Source organism: Impatiens glandulifera, chromosome 4 (genome assembly GCF_907164915.1).
Source record: "Impatiens glandulifera chromosome 4, dImpGla2.1, whole genome shotgun sequence".
Lineage (NCBI taxonomy): Eukaryota > Viridiplantae > Streptophyta > Magnoliopsida > Ericales > Balsaminaceae > Impatiens > Impatiens glandulifera.
The window spans coordinates 10,456,960-10,480,106 of record NC_061865.1 but is presented as its reverse complement, the minus strand read 5'-3'; the positions used below and the strand labels follow the sequence as shown (position 1 = coordinate 10,480,106).

Below are 23,147 nucleotides of genomic sequence, written 5' to 3'. Positions count from 1 at the left end.
AATAAAATTCAAATGAAAACATAATTTTTTCCTTTCAAACTATAACTCTGAAATTTTTGAATGTACTAACAAATTGTCCAACTAAAGAATGTTAGGTTTGAAAGACCTAACTAAATTCAAGAATTTGAGTGCAATTTGATTTTATGGACCATATCATTAATTATAAAAATGAATTAAGTAGATCCTTTTAGAATTTCAATTTAATCTACATGAATTTTATATTTGAAATTGATATTTAACTGTCAAGGATGGATTGAAGATAATTATAATTATTATATTTTAATTTAAGATGTTAATATGACTTTACAGTCACATGATACATATTTCAACTTAATTTTAAGTGATTATCAAATTCGTGATATTAATGATCTATTATCGGTTAGAAACTACTTAAATTTAATTGGTTAATGGGTTGCCTATACTAAAAATTGATTTTTTTTTATTTTATAAAAATAGATATTAAGAGTTTAGGAATAATATTTTAATAAATGAAATATAATTTAAATGCTAAAGTTGTTTAGAAAAAAAATTATCTCTCTAAAATCATCTAAATAAATTTTTTAAAAGAAAAATTAAAAAATCCTCTTCGATGACTTATTTATTATTGAAGGGTGTCTTGTTTTTATTTATATTGTTCAGATTTGAGTTAGTATTGTATTTTGATTGGTTTGGTATCTTATTTAGTTTAATCAAAATTTTCTTCTTATTAGCAAATGAGATAAAATTGTAATTTTTTTATTTTATTTTTTATGTTAAATAAAGAGTTTTTGAAATTGATATTTCATTTGGAGGTCCTTTTATAAGTATCTTTCCTTAATTTGTACAAATTTATCATTATTTTAACAATATGTAGATCGTCAGTTATCACTTGGTTAAAACATTTTTGGCGTTGTTTATCAACCCACGGATAATGATACATTTTATTACCACTCAGAATTTTTGATAAACTCACGGATAATGATACATTTTATTATCACTCAGAATTTTTAATAAAGATTTTTCCGACACCGTAAAACTAGTTTATTAAGTTTACTCTATTTCTTCACCCATTGTCACCGACACCGTAAAACGAGTTTGTATTTAGAGTTACCCAAAAATATTTCAAATAAAATTTTAATTTTTACAAATTTGATGAATTTGAAACAAAATGAAAACAATAGGTTGTAAATTGATAAAAGTGTATATTGAAAACTAAAAATCCTTGAAGGGTAGATATGGAAGAAAATTAATTTCAAGGAAGACGATGAGTTAGAATTGGAGCTCCGGTGACTTCCATGGCAGAGGACGGTAGAACAAGGGAGCTTCCGGTCAAATCAATGGCATATACAAATCCATGGCGATTTACTCTCTTTTTACACTTCACGATCTTCGCATCCATTCTTCATTTCTCCGTATCGATGGAATCGTAAGTAAATTCAGTCTTAACTATGTTACATGCTTGATTTTGTAGATCGCGTTTCGATCTCATGTCCATATCTCTTAATTTTGAACTTTTTATTTGAATCAGAGGTGAAGGAGATCGAGATGGAACAATTAGGTCTGGAATATTAACAGGACAACGTCGAGGTCTGATGAGATTTAGAGAGATACCTTCTGGTAGCAACGTTACTTTTGAATGCTCACCTTCTGGTCCTTGTATTGCTTGCCAATACTCTGAAAAGGTTTTCATCAGTTTACAGTTTAATAAATAAACTAGTGTTTCTTTGATTACTGATTGATGCAAGTTTATGGTAATTGAAAAGATAGTAGATTTTCTGATATTTATTGACAATGAGTACATTCTAGGTATTATGATTACAATAATTAAATTAGTAACAGTTGATTTCGGTAAATAGGAAAAATAAAGACTATCTTGACTCTTTGATTTCGGATAAGTGTCTTCTTGGGATTGTTGTCTCTGTAACATCTTTGCAAACGAAACGGGGTGACACACACCGTAAGCTCTTCACATAGAAGAGAAAATCGGTTATCACCCATCATTATCTCTCTTTCTCACTGCCTATTTAGATGCTGATTGGGCCGGATGTCTTGATGAATGATCATCAACTAGATATTGTATATTCATTGGTGACAACTTAATTTCCTGGAACTCAAAAAAGCAGGTTGTTGTTTCTGAATTTTGAGCTTTAGCTTGTGTCACAGTCGAACTCTATTGGTTGTAATCTCTTCTTGGTGAACTTTGGGTACCCATGCCTCAAGCCTCTATATTATGGTGTGACAACATTGGGGCTGTCTTCCTATCTGCCAATCCAATTTTTCATATTGAAATTGACTTTCACTTTGTTCGCGAACTAGTTGTTAGAAAGACTCTCACCATTCACTACTTGATTTCTGATAAGTGTCTTGGGATTGTTGTCTCTACTAAGATAGCTTAATTATATGCGTTTCTTCCATCTTGCATGTGGAAGATTTTATGTTTTTGATATAAATCAGGATGCAATTTCCAAGTGTTTTGTGTGATTCTCATAGGTGAGACCCTAGCTTTGTTACATGGTTACTGCATTGTTAGGTCACATTTTGAATGGAATCTACCGCGTCTAGCTTCAGTGCTCTTGTTGTTAGAACTATTAGTGTTATCCTCTTTCATTTTTGGGAAAAACACACATCTATAGGCAATTGTAGTTGTTGATTGAGTGACCTTGCATTTGATTCGTTAGATTATTGGTTATGATGGGTTTGTTTGAATTTAAACCAGATGTTAGTTTATGCATGTAAGATCAATCTGAGACAACTAATTGCTAATGCTTCAGTCATTTGAAGTTGAATTCTTTAGGATCAACCCTGCTAGGGCTCTCTGCGAAACATGCATTCCCGTCTCCTTTAAAAATTAAAGTCATGAAGTTTGATTCTTGAATTAAACACAATTTCATATTCATTTTTATTTTTCATACTTTTCTTCTTTCAGTCATTAATTAATCCACATTCTCCTTGCAGAATGATCCTAAGTTTCGTTGCAGTGAAACTGGCTACCGTATACCTTTAAAATGTGTAGAAACTCGTGTTAATGCTGATAATGCAAAGAAAAAGAATAGTTCCAAGGGTCGGTTGACACTCCAAACTAACGATGTGTCTAAATCATCGGGTGCTGCTGAGGTTTATATTACCTATAGAAGCTGTATACCTGCTGTTAATGAAGAAAAGTTGTCTGTGTTTGGTTTTGAGGTAAAAATTCTGAATTTTAAACTTGTTTTGTTTTCTTCTCATTGTGATCGTGTTTGTTTACTCGTCGAACAGAGTATTATGCTGGGTTTGTTGCTTCTTAGTGGTTCGGTTATATATTTCAGACAGAAAAGAAGTAACAACAACAATAACTCGCAACCGGGGATCAGCATGGTGAGAATTCCTTCCAATTCTAGGTTCTAACCCTAAACTTGAAATCTGTTAAAATTTCAGAAAAACTGTATTTTCCATTTCATAAATGTAATTACACCTTAGTTATATATTTCTGTATTATTACTTTTGATTTCCATGTAAGCATTTAAAAAAGAAGTAACAATTCTCAGGTCCTGAGTTTTTTTCTTTTATTAGTTAGTTTCAATTTTTTTTATCATTCATTAATCAGGAGATCAAATGTGTCAATAAAAACGTTTTAAATTAAGTTGGGGCTAAAAAAAAACTTGATTAAATACTGTTCTTGCTTAATGCATCACTTGTTTTAATACAATTCGCAAATAGTTAGATTTTTTTTAAAATGGTTTAGTGCCATTTCATTAAAAAAAATGTGTCAACGGATTAAGTATGTAAACCGCAGATACACGTATAACCTATATCAATGATCTTAATACCCCAATGATCTTAATACCCCAATCATCATATATATGCATTCAATAAACCTCATATTCAAGAAACAATAACTATTAAAAAAATGTGTCATCTTAATACCCCAATCATCATATATATATATGCATTCAATAAACCTCATATTCAAGAAACAATAACTATTAAAAAAATGTGTCAACGGATTAAGTATGTAAACCGCAGATACACTTAACAACTCATACCCATGACCTATATCAATGATATTAATACCCCAATCATCATATATATATATATATATATATATATAATATGCATTCAATAAACCTCATATTCAAGAAACAATAACCAAAATAAAAAATGAAATTTATAAATAATAGTAAATAATAATTCTCAGTTTAGCATCATGTTCACTTGGAAAATAATAACTATAAAATAAATAATTAAATTAACATGATGACATTTAAACTATTTTTTATTCATGTCATATCTTAAAAAGAAATAATAATAATAATAATAAAATAACATTTACCAATTTAAATAATATGAATGTTAATTATAAATAGTTATCAGGAGGACAATGAAGGACATATTGGGTGTAAACGAGTCCTGTCGAGTTGATTTAATTTGTATTTTATATATTTGATTGAGTATCAAAATTTATACTCGAACATAAATTATATGTATCGACCTCAATCAAAATAGAGAAATATGTTTATGATTTTTTTTATATATAAAAAGATGTTTAGGATTTGTATTATATATATAAATATATATTTTGTATTTATATAATATAATCTTGTATAATATAATATATTTACAGGGACGGATTTATATAGAAGCTCGAGTGAGTTCATTCCCAAACAAATTTTTTTTCTTACGGTTCAAATTTAACTATACCCGTTAATTTCTTAAAATTTTTTAATATACTTCAATATTTTTTTTTAATTATTAAAAAAAAATAATAAAACTTATATTTATGCAATAATTTTATTCAGAAATTTTTCTTTATTTTGTTAGTCATTGTATATTTATAAATATAAATGTTTATAATATTTATAAAAAGAGATACCGACTACAAATATAAAATCGAGTCACTCAAACTCAATTCGAAATATAACACAAATATCATCCCAGAAAAAAAAACAACCTTAACGGTAAGACATTATAATTTCTATCCCAAGACCAAAACACAATTTACTAAAATAGCTCAAACAAAGACACATCCTAAATTGAAATCTTTCTTAAAAAAAAAAAAAAATCTTAATAAAAAAATCCATCTCTACACATGTCAACAATATTATCAATACATTAAAAATCCAAAATGAAGACAACTCACTTTCTTGGGCAATATATAAAAGTAAGGTCAACTGAACTAAAAAAATGATTTACAAGAATTACAAGTGCTAAGCTTAAAACAATACTTACTATATATATATATAATAAGTAAATGTATTACTCTATTAAATTTAATTCCATTCCCTAAAATGAAATTTGCAAAGGGATATTCCTGTGAAGAAAACCATAAAAAAAAAAAAAAGCACTAATTAATATATGGCAAAGGTATATATAGTCTTTCATTTTTATTTTATTTTTTCTCAATTCTTTCTTTTTGCTTTCATGCTGGCTCTTCGGGCAACATCCCACGGTTTTAGAGCTGCCCGAACACCAGCTTCTCTGGCGAAGAATGATTCATAACCGGGAGAGTCGAATGCAAAGCCAGTATGTTTAGATCCTTCTCGGGGAAGCTGTGCAATGGCAAAGCTCCTTGCCTCGTCTGGTGAAAGATGAGTGCCCGTATCCAACAAACTGGCCGCAGTGCTTTCTGGCTCGTTTAAATGCTTTTCCTGAATGATTTGGTGCTCGAATGGGAAGAACCACCTTTGAACCCTGTATGAATGAATGAATTCCAACTTGGCAGTTATTTTGGTATTTCATAAAATCAAACTAAAATTATAAAACATCATCCCATCTGGAAGGAAAATCTGACTTAAAATGGATCAATTTTGAAACAACTAATGTTTATGTATCTGGATCTGTTTCATACATAAATATTTGGAAAAGATTCATAAATCTATTTATACCCATCACTGGATAGGGATATAAATTTTATACAACTTGATATGATCAAGAAACTAAAATTTAGACATAATCGATTGGGTTGTTTTGATATTGATTTTTTAAATGTTGATCATGATCCAAAAAGATTACACTTTGTTATGTTTACCAAAAATCAAAATAGTCTAAAAAATAAACTCGAGAAAAACTCTATATACTAAACGAAATATTAAATTAAACTATAATTTGGATCATCATCTCATGATTTGTAAACTAAATGAAGCAACAAAATCACACTAAAACCTGGATCACGATAAAAATATAATCCGATAATGACCCAGAAAAAAAAATATTTTCAATTTTAGTTTTGGCAATTTTTCAATAAGACGATGATTACTACAAAATACTAATTTCCATGTAGGCTTGATGTTTCCCAATGTATGAGCCTATTTTCTTTAAAAAAATTATAGCTAGCTAAGTTTGAATATTGACTTGAGAACCAAAGTTCAAGATCTTACGATAGATAAATGAAGTCACTGAGCAGAGCAGCAATCGGAACAAGGAGGAGGGTGATATAGAAGTGACCGGTTCGCATCAGATCAAAAATAACATAATAGATACCCTGCATAGAGTTGGGAATGAGAAACATGTTGAGTATCTGTCTGGACTTCTTCAATCAAAGAGAAGGAGAAGAAAAAAAGGACTTTTTTGGGACTTACCTTATTGTCGACTACACCAGAGTACACAAAGATAAATATGTACCATGTGAGAATGCTTCCTCCAACACTAATGTGATGCCACTTTGTAATCGTGTTGCACATCATAAGTAGACGCAAGTTGACAGTAACAAGCAGACAATTGAATGCCAAAGTGCTAACATCCCATAGGCCAAACATCTTGCCCGCCGAATCAACAGCTCGAGAACTCGAAACCGACACAAATATGTAGATCACTAGGGAGTGGTAAATAGAAAACAAGGCCAAGATCCCCACCACTCTCCATCTGAAGAATGTGTTTTTTATTCCTTCCTTGTATAGTTCAGGATATCTCTTTGAAAGAGATGCACTCACATCCTAATGAAAAATTAGAGAAATCTGGTCAGAATTCATCTCCTAGAAGCTTGTTTGATGAAAAAATAGTTTATTTGGTAATTTTATTATTGGGGTTAAATTACTAAAATTTCCTTTCATATTTGAAAATGTAAGGGTGTTTTGGTTGATGAATTAAGTATTTTGATGGTTAAAAAGATAGGTGGTGTGATAAAGTTTTAAATTTTTAAAAGAACCCAAATAACTCTAGATCAAACAAGAAGGATACTAGAGAAAATCAAATATACCTTGTCGAAAAGTCCGAGGATAAGAACTGGTACTGAAGTGAAAAAAACGTTGTACAAAGACTGAAACCAATCATCATAGAATCTTTGACCAGAATACCCAGTGTCGAAGGTAAACCAAAACTGAATGAGTGTAAGTGTGAGGTTCTTGTAGAAGAAATATGTTACCACCTGCAATCATTATTTTAAAGCTATAACTTTTTTTCCCATAAAATATGACGATTAAAAAGATATGGTAGAAATGTATACCTTGCATAGTCTAATATATGACCATCTTCCATGGACAAGCAATAGATCTGTAAGAAAACGGAATTGAGCAATTGAAAAATCACTTGCCATTACTGCTTGCATTCCTTCTTGACCACTAATTCCAACTCCGACATGAGCAGCTTGAATCATGCTGACATCATTGGCACCGTCACCTATTGCAAGGGTAATTTTTCGTGCACTTTTCTTGACTAAGCTTGTTACCTTCATACAAAACCAATTGCTAATTCAAAAAGAACATTTCCCCAAAAAATACTGTTCCACTTGAAACAAATATAAATCAGACATTCAGAAACTTTTTTTTGAACAGATTTAAAAATACACCACTGAGTTCATATTGAGATATCTTACAAGGAATATATAGGATAAACCTAAAAAGGAGCCAAACCTGTGCTTTCTGTAAAGGGGACACTCTGCAGCACACAACTGAAGCGCAATTCAAGCTCAAGTTCAGTAGCATTACACGTAAACTTGGGTCCAAAGCATACATTAGGCACTTCCCATCAATCACAAGCGCTAATTTCCCATTTGGAGTTGTGTGAAGATAGTTTATTGCTTCATCGTGGGACTTTGTTAGCTGCTGTTTTACTGCGTCTTTCATGTATTTTGCAATATGCACTTGATCACCCTAGCCATGAAATTGAAAGTCAACTAATACTTGTCTTGATATTTCATCAACATAAACACATTTTAATGCAGCTATATTGCAACTAAATCTTCTTACTGTGCTTTCAACTTCTAGTATATCATCAGTTTCTGAGTTAATGATGAACTGTTTCATCCCATTGTTAATCAGTTTACAAGCTGCCAAAAGAAAAAAGAAAAAGAGTTGTTAGAAGAAGCTAAAGAGAAGATCCAATAATTTCATAATCGACACCTTAAGCACTCACCGTAAGCTATGTTTATTGCTGTTTCCAATTTGTCTCCAGTCAGAACCCAAATCTTGATTCCTGCCTTAGAAAGAGTTTCTATACATAATGGAACTCCTTCTTGAAGCTTGTCTTCTATAGCTGTGCATCCGATTAAGATGAGATCTTTCTCTATGAGTTCTGCGACCTGCATACACTAGCATGGTCATATCCATTGTCTTTTCTCTGAAGATAATAAAACAAAACAATCAAAGAGCTTTCTTTGAAAAATGAAATGTAGATATTGCCAACAAATCATTCATATGCGAGTTTTGTTGCTTCTTGAGTACCTTTGTTTCTATATTCTACCCTACATTTCAGCTTTTATCATAAATTTGTCTCTTTTCCAGCTTTCAACAAAATCGTCAACAAGAACCAAGTAAAAATATCTCACAATATTCTCAGCATGTTATAATCTTGTGCAACAGAATAACAATCTAAAATATATCATTAATTAATGTATTAAGGATATTTAACATGAATTTCACAGTGACATGAAGAATGATCTTAAAACATGTCCAAAATATATGAGAATTTTCTACAAATATATGATTCAGTCAGAAATCCAGAAGAGTATAACATATTTACCTCATCCAATTTCTTCTCACGGTCCCTGAGAGACGATTTGGCCTGAATATATTTTTCATTCCAGTTTTCATATGCATTGGGACTCAAATCTCGATATGCCAGGCACAGAGTACGTAATCCAGCAGATCCAAATTGCTCCAAGTGCTCTCTTGATGTTTTCTTAATTTCATTGTTTCCACTAACCAATCTTTCATATATTACTGAATCGGCACCCTGAAAAGGACAGATCCAGAAGTGAGTCTAGTTCTGCAACCAACTCCATAAATGAAAGAAATTTAATGGGTATTAACTTTTAAGTTAAATTAGTACCTTGCAATACAGCACAAGCCTGCCATCTGGATAACGACATACAACCGATTGCCTCTTCCTAGTACTGAATGCACAGAAAGATGAAATAAAATGAATAACAGATTAAGTATATTCAGGACATAATAGGATAATTTAAGGGGAATGAGAACCTGTTGAACTCGAGGACATTTAGGATTTCATAGGGAACATCGTCAACTTTTCCCATCCTCTCAACATGTGATTCACGGACATAGACGAGAGTAGGAGTCCGCCTGAGGAAAAGAATTCATTGCCTACAATCTATGAGACACTTCATACATGCAGCAGAACTCAACATATGTGGTTAAAAAGGACTTTCTCTCAGAAAACTTCTGTTTATATTTATATATATATATATATATATATATAGGGAAGCTTGAAAACCAAGGTCATGTTTGATGTGGATTTTCTAGATTGAATCCAATAAACTAATATTTCATCATCCATCACTTTTTTTTTTGAAAAAGGTCAACTTTTCAATGAAAGTAAAACGCAAGATGCGTTTAGTGAATTACAGATGGGAGTAAGAAGAGAAACAAAAACAAAGGAACAGAAGGAGAAGAAAAAGACTAATATCTCATCATTCATCACTTCTTATATCAAATCATCAACCAAAATACAAAAATACCCTTACTTTAGTCTTTGTAACATTTAAAATACTAAATTCTAAGTTAACTGGGTCATTTTGTTCACTTAAATTTTCTATTTAATGAAAAGTTGACCCTTTCTCAAAAAAAAAAAAATATTAAATTCTAAGATTAATTCAGTCATTTTACCCAATAATCCACTTTTTACATCAAACAACATTTTTTCGACAAAAATAAAAATACTTTGAATAACCCCATAATTCAACATAATTGTGATTTGTCAAACAACATAATTCGCAATAATAGTGTAACAAAACAATTACAAGTACAGATCTAGGTCTCACAAGTAGTATACCTGTAAAAGAAGAAACCGAAGTTCTTTGCCGCAACAACCAAAGCAGACTCATCTGGCGATGCTGCTTGATATCGAATTTTTTCAGGCAACTCCTCTCCTTCAGGCAGCACAGTGTGACAAATGGCAAGGCATCTGAAGAATTCCTTTAGAAAGAAGGAAATTGTCAAAGATTTACAAAGGACCAAATAGTGTTACAAACTACACATATAGTACAAACAAAAATATAACTACACTTTCCAAGGACGTGTCCTAGATTCTCAAGTTCATAGAAATATATGATGGGGACATGAATTGTTCAGTTTACCATATATCAACCTTGATTGATGCTATAATATACAAGGACAAAAGATCAAATATGGCCCTACACTTTTCATAAAGTGCTATAGGTTCATGTACTGTACTGTACTAATAACAAGAATTACTGGACCATTAATTAGGAGCAAATGAAACCATTCCTAGTGGGAGTCACGGTCCCCTAGTTTTTTTTTTTTCTAGTCAGATTTCCAGCAAGTATCAGAAGTATGATGATAATACCGATATACATATAAGCCATCTGTAAAGATTGAAATCAACCTCAACTCTCCTTCAAACCGTTCATAATTGTAGGTTAGGGTTTATCGAGAATATCACATTATCGTTGCTTAACATGTTTAGAATTTGATGAGAAAACAACTAGAGCAAAGGCAACTGTTGGGGGCGGATCAATTTGCTACTAATTTTAAGAGTTTAGGAAATCTTGCTATTAATACAGTTTATGGACCAAAAATGCTCATTTGTGACAAGTTCAAAAGTGAAATACCCTATCTCATCTTCCTTTTTGTTTTAAACCATTTTAAACAACTAAGATTTGTTACTAACAGCATTCATGCCTTCCAAGAATCTGAAAAAAAAGGCTTTTCAGTACTACTTGATGTGCAAAATGCAAGAAAAAACAAGGTACAGAATGACTAATTCTAGTCCCAAATCAATCCCCAGACAAAGATTTTTGAGGATTTCATAAAGTCGTGTTTGGTTTGTTATTTTCATCTATCGTTTTTTGTCGTCACAATCTTCCACCTTGAAGGTTATATGCCTGATGTTGAGGCTTTTCCCCTTTCCCTTTATTTCTTCCTTTCTTTCCCCTTTCTTTTTCTTTGAAAGGGTATTTGTATTGAAACAGGTCATTTTTGCAGCATGTCCTAATTCATGATCACTTGGTACATGTATATCTTGGCATCAAGCTGTTTAATCTTATTATTGTCTTTAACATAAACTACCTACAATGCAATATATTTTGTCTTTGTTAAATAGGTATGAGTGCAACTAATTGGAGAAACAAAAGATATTTATAAGTTTTCTAACGAGAATCAAGTTTCAATATTCTTTTCAGAGGTACAGAACAAGCTGATCAAATCCTACACTAGCAACTCTACCGCAGACTTTCAGCTAATAGTGGATCAATTAAACTGTTTTACCTTACACATGTCAGGATTAGGTTCACTCCTCCAAGCACCCCGCATAAGTCTAACATCGTCAAAGTTGAAACCCTTCTCACGTATTGCAGTTGTTGATTTGCCCTGCCAAATTAGTTTGTTCTTTAAAAGCGTGACAGTGCTTGATAGAATTCTGGTAATGGGGGGTAAAAAGCCTAGAAATAATTCAAGGCCAGGAAACCTTTAATCAAATTGATTACCAATATTTTCATGATTTACATAAACTGAATCAATATTTATATAGTAATGGTTAGTCTAATGTAAATAAGAATCTAAATTTATCTTTACTACCTACTGAATCTAATTAGATAAATGTTTATTTAACTAATTAGTTTCCTAGTAAAAATAATATAAGTATCTATTAATCATAATTATCTAAACTAAATAGGCATTAATTATCCGCCACGTGTCCTTGTCTAATTGACCCTTCAATGCCCTAATACTCGCATCATATAAAAACAACAATTATAAATCAAGTAATTTGAAGCAAATGCTGTAAAATACCTCCCGAACATTAACACCAGTCCTCGCAGCCCCACCCATCTCAATTTCAGTGATGCCAGTTCCATATATCTCTCCAGCAATGGAACACTTAAAGAACTCCATCAGGTTCCTTGTTAAGGTTCCAGTTTTATCAGAAAAGATATATTCCACCTGAAAATATGTGCATATGAAAGTCTTCATGTGGTCGAAAACACAATTTTTTGTTGTAAATTTTTTCATTAAAATTGAAGTTCACACAAAGATCATGCCGGCCTTATAAATGCATACAATCATTAAACACAGGGTCCCAGATGATACAATGAGAATCATAAAGAAAAATATTGGCTGAAAATACAATATTCTAGCATAGAATCTTTTAATGTCTGATATGAATAACTACTTTACCTGCCCAAGTTCCTCATTCAAGTTGGATGTCCGTGCCGAAGCAAGAGTGTTTGACTCAGCGTGATACATATGCAAATCATTATTAATGTATTTAGTGGACTGAACAAATTTGATCCCCTGCAAATGAGAAAGAAAAAAAAAAGTGAACCATCATCAATTACAAAGCCTTTCATAACTCTGGTAAAAACAATAAAGTGGAACAATACTGACCTCAACTGAGACATAGAGAGAAATTGGTATAATGGGTGAATATAGAGTGATAAGCGTGAGAATATTGAGAAGAGCAACCTGTCACAGATAACAAACAATATAACAAACCAATTTAAGTAATAATCTAACCGCAGCAAGAATATATATTACCACAAATTTGTTGTTAGGATCGAATTCTGGCTCTATAACAGACTCCGAAAGTCCAAGGAAGTAATACTTCTTGTTAAGGAAAACGCCACTACATGAGGTTGTCAAACATACTGAATATCATCAAACAGAAGACAAACAGAGAAGTCAAAGCTACAGATGCCATAGGGAACACATCTTATACCTTCCTATGGCTCCAATGAGACACATGGTAAACAGAACACAGAAAAGAGTGAGTATGAGTTTGTCAAGTTTCCTTTCCAGTGTACTCCTTTTGGAAGGAGCATTCATGGAATTCATCATAACCTACAATATGTTAAACAAACACAAGCAACTATTAATAAAATAAAGGCCAATGAACCAGTTCGGGGAAAAAGAATTCAGATAAAAAACTAGTTTGTTTTTGCCAATTCAACATGATAAAAAAGAGATATCTATGAACTACTGAGTTAAACATGGCCTTCTAGACATTATTAGTAAGAAAGAGAAAAGCGGCTGGCCACTAATTTTTTTCTTTTTAAACCTTAAAACATTTCCACAACAAGGATTCCATGTCAACAGCCTGAAGATTTAGGGAAAAGGACTATGGAAATGCAAGCATCCTTTTTATATAAGAACACCTTGGTTTCATGCCCTGTGAAAACAACAGCACCAACAATGTACCCGGTATTCCTGAGGCTGCATCCCTGAAACAGTAGAACGAAAGGATGCACATAATCACTTTTCTATTGGAGGGTGAACGAACAAACAATAGTATCAAGATATATATGATCTACTACTATTTCACAAGAAAAAAAAATATATGTTTATCTCATGCATAAAAGACAATACAAAGGTTTTCCGTGTGAAAATCTAGAATTAAAAGGTACATGAGATAAACATCCCCAGACATACTCGTAGGAGAATCTGGTTTGGTGATAGCGGTAATGTTTGCTTCTGAAGTATCAGATTTCCAGTAAAAGTGTACAATGAATTGTTTGGTTGTTCACACTGTATTTCACCTGAAATTGATGCAAACATAAACAAACAACAGAACACAAGCATCATTAAGTTGTGAAAGTTATAGTGCACAAGGAAAGGAGGACTGTGACAACTTGTAATTGTCAATGCAGTGGTTCAAATAGAAAACAACAATATAACACACTAAGCTCGAAGTGATGATTTATAAAATAAACTGAGGCAAACCTTTGAATTCAGAAGCTTTCTCAGGAGTCACAAAATCCCATGTCTTTTCTAAAGCTTTTCTAATTTTTAAATTTGTTTCACCATCCAAGTTTGCAGTCTGTAAAATGAAGCAATGTGCAGACACTGGAATTAGAATTCAATCACATGAAATATTACCTGTCTAATACAGTCAGCTTCTTTAGAAAAGACAAATAAGAGGAAATTCTCAGTATGAGTGATCAAAGAACTGTATGGAAACCTCTATGTAGCAAACACCATCAGCATTTGTACTGGCAAGGAAAAGTAGGTCAGCAGGAAAGTACTCATCCTGCTTTGTCTGCAGCCAAAGAAAAAAAAAACAGATGTAGTGAATATCAATAACACAAATTTCAAAACTTACTCAATATAATCTTATTCATAACACAACTAGAGAAATTTGCGCATGTGCCCCATTCTGTTCTTTTTGTTTTTGTTTATCTTCTCCCTTCAATCTGTAACTCTTTGAATGCTTCTTGTGTTTCCTTTCTAATGAAAAGTTGACTTTAAAAAAAAAAAGGTAAGTGTAGAAATACCTATACTTAAACCTGGAATCTAAACTGAGGCTTTGTATCCTAGAAACTCTTAGGTTTGACTAATATGTCTTTTCCTTTGGGGGAGCTTTAAATTGAAAATAAATTGTACTGTCTTCTTACATTGTGGTTAAATGTGTATTCTTTGTGTAATCTGAAGTATGACGATGTAATTAGCCTGACCAAGAAACAAAATCCATCTGACTATATAGGAGACTGAAATGTTATGGTTTTTTAAAGGGATGAGAATATGAAAATTGAACCCTAGAAGCCACAAAGTTCAAAATAAGATAAGATTGCTTGAACTCTAACTAAACTTTATTCACTACTATTTTGTAATTTTATTTGAGATTGTACCATGTAATACTACGGTGGACATTAGTTTTTTTAGTTAAGTTTATATTAATGAAGATACCAAGCAAGTTGTATCTTACAATACATACCCACTCTGGACATTAATAACGATTCTAAAATACGAAAGCAAAAAGAGAAATACAATATACTTACCCTAACAATGTCTCCAACCTGTAGATCCTTCCAGGCCGTGTTCTGCCACTTTTGGCCAACTAACACCTCTACAAAAGTATTATTTATTGACTTATCATTCTGGAATCGTTTCTGAAAAGAAAACAACAAAATAGAAGTTCATTTTAGCCATATTACTTAAATTCTGCAAAAATTAAGACTGTGATCTTACAATATGCATATATATAAGTGAATTTAACATACCCAATCTTCCCAAGCCTCTTTAAGAAGGGATGCGAAAAGTACCATACTGAGTGGCACAATATTGGTAATCGGAGAGACAGGACTGCATGACATGAAATTTCTGACTTAACAGATGTGCTTAAAATTGAAGCTCTTGACAAGTTTATAAGATGATCCCCACTTCATGATTAGCAAAATAGCAGAGTAAAAAAAAATATTGGGCAAATGTATTGCATTAACACATTGAGGTATTACATTTTTTATTCAACAAACAAAGTCAAAGTTAAGAAGGAGCTTAGCTAATAATTCTTACAAATTCATTGCGGCTTGATGGAGTTTTTCATCATTGTTTGTATTATTATAAGCCGTCTTCGCGACAAACTCTATTAATATAAACTTAACATTTAAAAAATAGTCCTTTTTTATAATAGGCTATGAAAAGGAAACTTGAGGAGTGGATTCAATATAAGATAGAGTGACATTTGACACAATATTTTCATGTACTTACTATTGTATACACAGTTCTTTTGAACCAAGAACAATGTTATAATACTGAGATATTCTATCATTGATAGGTCTACTTATTAGAATGTACCTGACTGGTGTGAAGGATAAAACTGAGATTGTAAGAAAGTATAGGTTAGCCACCCGCCTGAACTGTGGGTATAAAAATAAAACATTATTCAGAAATAATGTTTTTTGACCAATTTAAGAAAAACAAGAAACCAGGTTCAGCTAAGATGTAAAATGCGTCTAAAATCCAGTTTTGCCTTAGAAACATTGTTAAATGAACATGAAAAAGCGAATTAAATATTTCTCATTCTATCAAACTAAGTTGTTGAGTACATAGAAAGATAATAAAAACTATAATAACATACGATGGAAATGAATATAAATCCCAAGACTACTGAGACATGAATCATTCCCATTTCAGGAACAAAAACCTAACTACAGTATTAGCTACCTCGATCATGTTTTCCCATAGCTTCCTTGGGAAAAGATCTACATTCACTTTAACAAGATATTTTTATATATTCCTCGTTAAATCGTACATTATGTATGATGCACGCCAGGTAACAAATATCCATCCAAACAGGAGAAAGAAGAGAGACAAATTGGTATAATGGTTTTAAAATTAAGAAAAATAGTACATAAATTCATCTTCTAAAACATACAAGAATCATGATATCATTTGTCAGATTGTATAAGAGACAGAAAAATCACCTGTTCAAATAACCCCTTGGGTAAAAATGTAAGGACATTGTACTTCGTAGTTGATATAGCATTCCCCTACAATATCATAAAGAATTTATTGAACTAGATCATTTGAATCTAAACACGATCTAAACAACGAAAATGGCATACAAAAACAGAAATACCAACAGATCAACATAAGCGATTCGAAAATGAATGCTAAATAAGAAGTTCATCTAAGGATTCATTTGATGTTTATTTTTCCTTTTACTATTGCCTTTAATAATGATTTATGTGAGAGTTTATGCGAAACCCTGATTTTTGTTTTTTAAAAGGAAAAGGTATTATTGACAAAAAAAACAAATAAATTGAGAGCACAAAGAGGCTACTCTCACGCCTCATTATTTATGTTTTCAATATAGAAGATGAGATAATCAATAGTTCGCTTTTTTGGGGCTCTAGCAGATAATTATTTCCTATTTAAATTTGGACGATTTCGGGGCATGAGAGTAGTTAACTATTGCGTAATCATGAATAATGAGCTCATTTAAAGCGGTTAATTAGGCGTGATCCAGCTGGATACACTTGTATTTGATTGCTTTAATTTGAATTTTAGCGATAATAATTGTAGATTACGTGGCCATATTTGCGAGCTTTAATTTGAATTTTGAGAAACGGAAACGTCTGTTATCAAATGAGGCCAATGAATTATATAGCTAAAACATATTATAGATAAAATCGATCTTTCTCCACATAATGAAGAATGAAATGTTGTAAAAAGAGAAGTTACCAAATGAATCCAGTAGGGCAACTACACTTTCATCAAGGATATATAATATTCATGACTAGACTTTCAGTGAAGCTGGCACTAACTGTAATCACAGTTCAACTACCTAGCAGCTTAAGCTTTAAGGTGATTCAGTAACCTAATATGGAATCTAGACTATGACGTTCAGTCGACCTAGGTCTAAATAGAATCAACGATCTGCTGACTCCAATTTTTACACTATATTGTATTCAATTCAGAATGAACTCGCCAATCAAACAAGGAGACTATGGGAGAGAGAGAAAGAACAACATTCATTCATCAACCTCCAACAAGGTGGATGGATCCATGTAAGAGCGTATATAATTTTAAGTGACTGGAAGTTAATAGATAGATTACTGGATAGATAAAACTTAGGAAATAGTAAACAATAACTTGAAGTTCAAAAAGGAGACCTTAAATCTGACGATAGCGTTGGCTTCCTGATCATTGCAGTATATAGTGCGGTGGCCAGGCGCCTGAGGTTGAACACGACCGAGAGTGGCGGTTCGAGGAAAAGACTGATTGACTGAAGTTCCATCACTACCAACACCGCTTCTACCGCCCCTTCCTCCGGCGCCAAACCTCGATATCGAACCTGTAATCGTTTCCCATCCTTTCATCTTAACTGCGATTCGTTCGATTAGTGGACTGGATAGAGCATAAGATTCAGTTTTTGAGAGACGGGAAGACTCCAGCAACGAGACTTCTATTCGAGACTTCTATTGACCACTTTCTCAATTTCTAGATTCCATTTCATTTTTTTTGTTTTTGAATTTAACTTGGGCCTTGTTTTTGCTTTTTTATCTCCTTACTAAAAAGCATTATTTTTTATTAAATAATATTATTTTAATTGTATTAAAATATTTTTAACTCTACAATAATTCAAAATAAATAGAATATAAATATTTATTAAGGCTCATTTGGATGCTCGAAATTTGAATTTTATCATCTTAGATTTGAACTATCAAAAAATAATAATTTAGTCATTTGAGACTTTTTTTTAAATAGACCAAAATTGTTATCTTATTTTAACGTATTATTTTTGTTTTTTTAATTAATTTATCAAATTTTTAAATAAAATAATATTTAAGATTTTTTGGACGTATTTTTATTTATTTAAATATTGTTTTTGAGATTTATGCATCAAAATTTGTCAAAGTTGGTTTGAGCGACTGTAGGGATATAAACGAGTCGAGTCGAACCGAGTATCATACTATTCGAAATAGACTCGATTTGCATTATATATATACTCAAACTCGGTCAATTATCAAAATTTATACTCGAGCTCAAAAATTAAATTTTATTTTAAAATTACATATTTTACTCGAGATCGATTTGTTTCTTTACTTAGAATGTAAAAGATCGAGCATAAAGCGGTGCGCATATGAATTAATTATTATTTCTAATCACGAGCGAAGCTAAAACAAGGAGAAGAGTTAGCTTCTCTTGGGGGAAATTCTTTGATTGAGTAGTCCAACAAAGAAAGACGCTCATATGAAAGAAGACTCTACGATGTTGCTTTTTTGGAAGGCCAATAAGACACTTATAGAAGATTTTATATCCTGATTTGGGAATCAAGTCCAAAGTTCGATGACTCTTATCGGAGTTTTGTTTTTGTTGTTTTGCTCTGTCAAAGATATTTTTTTTTGGAACTTACAAGTTTGGGTTCAACTCCGTTTATACCCACTCTGATTATGCCTTTCGCATTTTCGGTGTAAATCGAAACTGAGGGAACATATCGCTCCAGCCGTTTGCGTGTTGTGTGTGACTCCCCATTGGAGACCCCCGCCCAATTTGAGCCATTAGTCGGTTTGGTTCGGTTCTTCTTTGCCAAGATGTGGCCAAATACCGATTTGTTCAATTCCCTCGCAGCCACCATGAATGAGAGCCAACGAACTGGCATCTTGGCTACAATTCTCACCTTGCGCGTGACTTACACTTTCTGTCCATCCACCACCATTGCTGCATGAAAAGACTCATCTCTCTCTAACTAGTAGCCCTTCTCTCACTTTTAGGGTTACGCCTTTTTTTAATGGCCTTACTACAACAGCTTAATTAAATAGTCATTCCACTTTCTTCATTCCTTCAACCCGCATGATGTTCTTAAATTGTTATCAAGCTCCTCCTCACTGGCTTTCTATCTAGTCTTTGCATCCACTTGGTTTCCTACTTGAGTCTTGGCTTGGCCACACATCTTTGAGAAGGTTTCCGGGACCTCATTTTGAAGTCAGAGTAGTGGGCTCATTGGTCTCATTCTCGATACTACAAAAAAAAAGAGTTAGTATAATCATCTTTCTTCTCTTATGATATTTATCCTTTATCTCATGTAGACAGACTATTGAAAGAGTGTTATGAAGGATGGCATGAAAAACGTTTTGATTTGCTTATTTGATTGTAAGGAAAAAAAGAGAAAGGAGAAAATGATGAGTTTGAGGGAAGATGCTCACGTAGAGGAAATACAAAGTTTGGGGAGAAGAATTGCGAAAGTTGCTTAGGGTTTTTATTTTATATATATTATAAATATAAATATTTATAAAACGAGTTACTCGAACTAAAATATAAAGATCGGGGTCGATTACAAAATTGAGTTACTCGAACTCGACTCGAGTTTGAACAAATCCAAGTCCAAGTTGAGCTTCTCACGAGCTTCTCACGAGCCTCATCACTAAAAAAATGTGTAATATAAGAAAAAAATTGAAAATTTTTTAATTAAGATATATTTTATATTTATTTTTCAAATAATTTCATAACGACATAATATTATGTTCAGTCTATCAAATTGAACGTATTTATATTTTAAATTAAGTAACTTTTAATATATATGCGTTCAAAACTACATAATACTGTTTGAATGTCTTATAAAATATCTAATGTATGAAAATGTATTAAAAAATCAAAAAATTTGAAAATTACTATTTGTTTATTTAAGTTTGTCTCATAATAAAATTTAATTTGATATGACGCAAATAAGTGTTCTATTTTGAACAAGACATTATGCGTTGAGAAGACATCGATAGTTTTTATGCAATAGTTTTTATGCAAGGCATTATACAAGTTATTCGCTAAAATGAATTAAGGAACCTAACTACACTAGGGCTTAAGCCTACCCTTTAATTTTTTTTTTATATATAATAAAATTAAAAATTTGAGATCTTTTGCTTCTCACTTCTTTCCAATGTATATATACCATACTAGCACTATAGACAAAGCGCTCTTTATAAAGCACCATGATACAATGCTAGGTGGAAGTTAGGTCAACAAAAAAAAATAAAAAATAATATTAAGTGAAAGTATTATTTTTTTCTTTCATTCTTTCAGTTAATTCATCTCCCCGCCTTAATTATCTTTCCCTTAGTTTTTATTCCAAGTCATTAAACAAATGGATTATATAATTCAATTAGACAAATGGATTATATAATTCAATCATAATTCTAATTTCAATAACATCAGACCAAAGTAACCTAAAATCCGACCAAAATCTCTCCCTTAATTTTTCTCTATTCTCTGTTTCTTATCATTTATAATAAATGAGAAATAATATTTTATTGGGCCGAACAATATAATAAAACTAAAATCTTTTAATAAATATTACATGGAAAAATTATTATAATTAGATTTTAAACGTTTTTATTTTTTATAATGTTCTTTTTTTAAAAGAGAGAAATAGAGTTACGGGAGATAAGTAATAAAATAGAGATAATTTTTTTTTTTTTCTAGAGGCGTTCTATATATCATTTCTAATACCACATATAATATATAGAGAGACTAATTCTACAACATTGTATCATTAATTACCTTTCCATTTTTTTATTTATTTAAATTTACTTTTTATTTCACTAATTTAATATACTAATTCTTTATCATCTAATTCTTTTCATTTAAATTTTTTAATGGGAAAAGATAGAATCTCATTATTTTTTTTCTAATTTCCCTAATATTCATTTTCTTAATTTATATATTGATTAACTTTTTTTTTAGAATTAAAAGAAAACTAACATAATACTTCACAGTCTTGATTTCTCGCTTAAACTCAAAACGCTTTCAGATGAATTAAAAATAAGATAATGAATTTAAGTATATAGCCCGCAAACACACTTAATTATTTAATCAGACGCAGAACTTGTCGCATGACAGACTCAAACCTAGAAACTTAGGCTTTGTTCTCGTTAGATTTTTATTTTAATCTACACCAAAACACTTTTCAAATCAATCACTTCTTATCTATTCTATCATTAAAATTAATTTCTAAAAGACTAAAATATCCATTTAATTTTAAAAAAAGAAAAAGAAAAACTGTGTATAATTAATAAATGTGAAGAGGATGTGAAAGAAAGAGAAAGAGTAATATTGGAAAAAACAGAATTTATTATTTTAATATTAAATTAGTACCGTACATATTTGTAATAATTACTTTTAGGGTGTGTTTGATGAAGGGAAATTGGAATTGGCATTGAAATTCTAATTTCAATTCCATGAGAATTGGCATTGAATTACAATTCAATTCCTATGTTTGGAAAAATGATAGAATTGTAATTCAATTCCAATTCCTATGTTTGAAAATGATAGAATTGTAATTCAATTCTAATTCCAATGTTTATAAAATAAAATATCGGTTCAAAATATTAACTTTTAAAATATGTTTTCACGTTTTGGCACGTTTAATACGTTTTTGACATTTTTTCACACGTTTTAACACGTTTTTCACATTTTCACACGTTTTTCACACGTTTTAACACGTTTTTCACATTTTTCACACGTTTTAACACGTTTCTTACACGTTTTTCACACATTTTTCATATTTTCACACGTTTTTCACGTTTTTCAGACGTTTTAACACGTTTTTCGAACGTTTTTCACATGTTTTTCACGTTTTCACACATTTTTCACGTTTTCGCGGTTTTCACACGTTTTAACACGTTTTTCACATTTTTCACACGTTTTTTACACGTTTTCACGTTTTTTACACGTTTTAACACGTTTTCACGTTTTTCACACATTGTAACACGTTTTTCACGTTTTCACACGTTTTCACGTTTTTCACACATATTTCACGTTTTTCACACGTTTTTCACGTTTTTACGTTTTTCACACGTTTTAACACGTTTTACACGTTTTTCACGTTTTTCACACGTTTTAACACGTTTTCAAACATTTCCACGTTTTTTTACACGTTTTAACACATTTTTTTTACGTTTTTCACACATTTGAACACGTTTTTTACACATTTTAGACACATTTTAGACACATTTTAACGTGTTAAAAACGTTTTAAACGTGTTAAAAACATGAAAAAGTGTCAAAAACGTGTTAAACGTTCCAAAAATGTGAAAAACTTGTTAAACATGCCAAAACGTGAAAAACGTGTTAAACGTGTGAAAAATGTGGTAAACGTGTTAAAAACGTAAAAAAGTGTTAAATGTGTTAAAAATGTGAAAACATGTTAAATGTGTCAAAAACATAAAAAAATGTGTTAAATGTGTCAAAAACGTAAAAACGTGTTAAATGTGTCAAAAACGTGTTAAATATGTGAAAAACTTGTTAAACGTGCCAAAACGTGTTAAACGTGTAAAAAATGTGATAAACGTGTCAAAAACGTAAAAAAATGTGTTAAATGTGTCAAAAACGTGAAAACGTGTTAAACGTGTCAAAAACGTGTTAAATATATGAAAAACTTGTTAAACGTGAAAAACGTGTAAAACGTGTCAAAAATGTGGTAAACGTGTCAAAAACGTAAAAAAACGTGTTAAATGTGTCAAAAACGTGAAAACACGTTAAACATGTCAAAAACGTAAAAAACATGTTAAATGTG

General features: G+C 31.3%; 2 protein-coding genes across 2 annotated transcripts; one reads left to right on the top strand and one right to left on the bottom strand.

The window, feature by feature from the left end:
* The first annotated feature begins 1,209 nt into the window (after positions 1 to 1,209).
* LOC124936420 lies at positions 1,210 to 3,498 on the top strand. Its single transcript, XM_047476919.1, has 4 exons — positions 1,210 to 1,405; positions 1,508 to 1,661; positions 2,935 to 3,162; positions 3,235 to 3,498. Exons 1-4 carry the CDS (start codon positions 1,275 to 1,277, stop codon positions 3,361 to 3,363), a joined length of 642 nt encoding a protein of 213 aa, XP_047332875.1. The 5' UTR covers positions 1,210 to 1,274; the 3' UTR covers positions 3,364 to 3,498.
* A 1,615-nt stretch (positions 3,499 to 5,113) lies between these two features.
* Positions 5,114 to 18,067, bottom strand: LOC124933604 (phospholipid-transporting ATPase 3-like). Its single transcript, XM_047474034.1, has 27 exons — positions 17,753 to 18,067; positions 16,562 to 16,627; positions 15,933 to 15,994; positions 15,359 to 15,440; positions 15,137 to 15,247; positions 14,320 to 14,397; positions 14,082 to 14,178; positions 13,791 to 13,897; positions 13,517 to 13,582; positions 13,081 to 13,202; positions 12,900 to 12,987; positions 12,750 to 12,827; positions 12,540 to 12,656; positions 12,156 to 12,305; positions 11,634 to 11,735; positions 10,180 to 10,322; positions 9,369 to 9,470; positions 9,220 to 9,283; positions 8,911 to 9,123; positions 8,305 to 8,470; positions 8,139 to 8,218; positions 7,803 to 8,042; positions 7,397 to 7,618; positions 7,151 to 7,318; positions 6,534 to 6,887; positions 6,333 to 6,436; positions 5,114 to 5,646 (listed from the first exon to the last, which is right to left on the bottom strand). The coding sequence occupies exons 1-27, from the start codon at positions 17,957 to 17,959 to the stop codon at positions 5,355 to 5,357; spliced, it is 3,681 nt and encodes a 1,226-aa protein (XP_047329990.1). The 5' UTR covers positions 17,960 to 18,067; the 3' UTR covers positions 5,114 to 5,354.
* Between the last annotated feature and the right edge of the window lie 5,080 nt (positions 18,068 to 23,147).

Excerpts from the sequence above, each read along its gene's own strand:
- LOC124936420 (XM_047476919.1), top strand. The coding sequence starts at position 1,275 with ATGGCAGAGGACGGTAGAACAAGGGAGCTTCCGGTCAAATCAATGGCA. Across the intron at positions 1,406-1,507 it reads TTCTCCGTATCGATGGAATC|AGGTGAAGGAGATCGAGATG; the intron begins GTAAGTAAATTC and ends TATTTGAATCAG. Across the intron at positions 1,662-2,934 it reads CTTGCCAATACTCTGAAAAG|AATGATCCTAAGTTTCGTTG; the intron begins GTTTTCATCAGT and ends TTCTCCTTGCAG.
- LOC124933604 (XM_047474034.1), bottom strand. The coding sequence starts at position 17,959 with ATGAAAGGATGGGAAACGATTACAGGTTCGATATCGAGGTTTGGCGCC. Across the intron at positions 12,828-12,899 it reads ATCCTAACAACAAATTTGTG|GTTGCTCTTCTCAATATTCT; the intron begins GTAATATATATT and ends TATCTGTGACAG. Across the intron at positions 8,043-8,138 it reads TACTAGAAGTTGAAAGCACA|GGTGATCAAGTGCATATTGC; the intron begins GTAAGAAGATTT and ends TTTCATGGCTAG.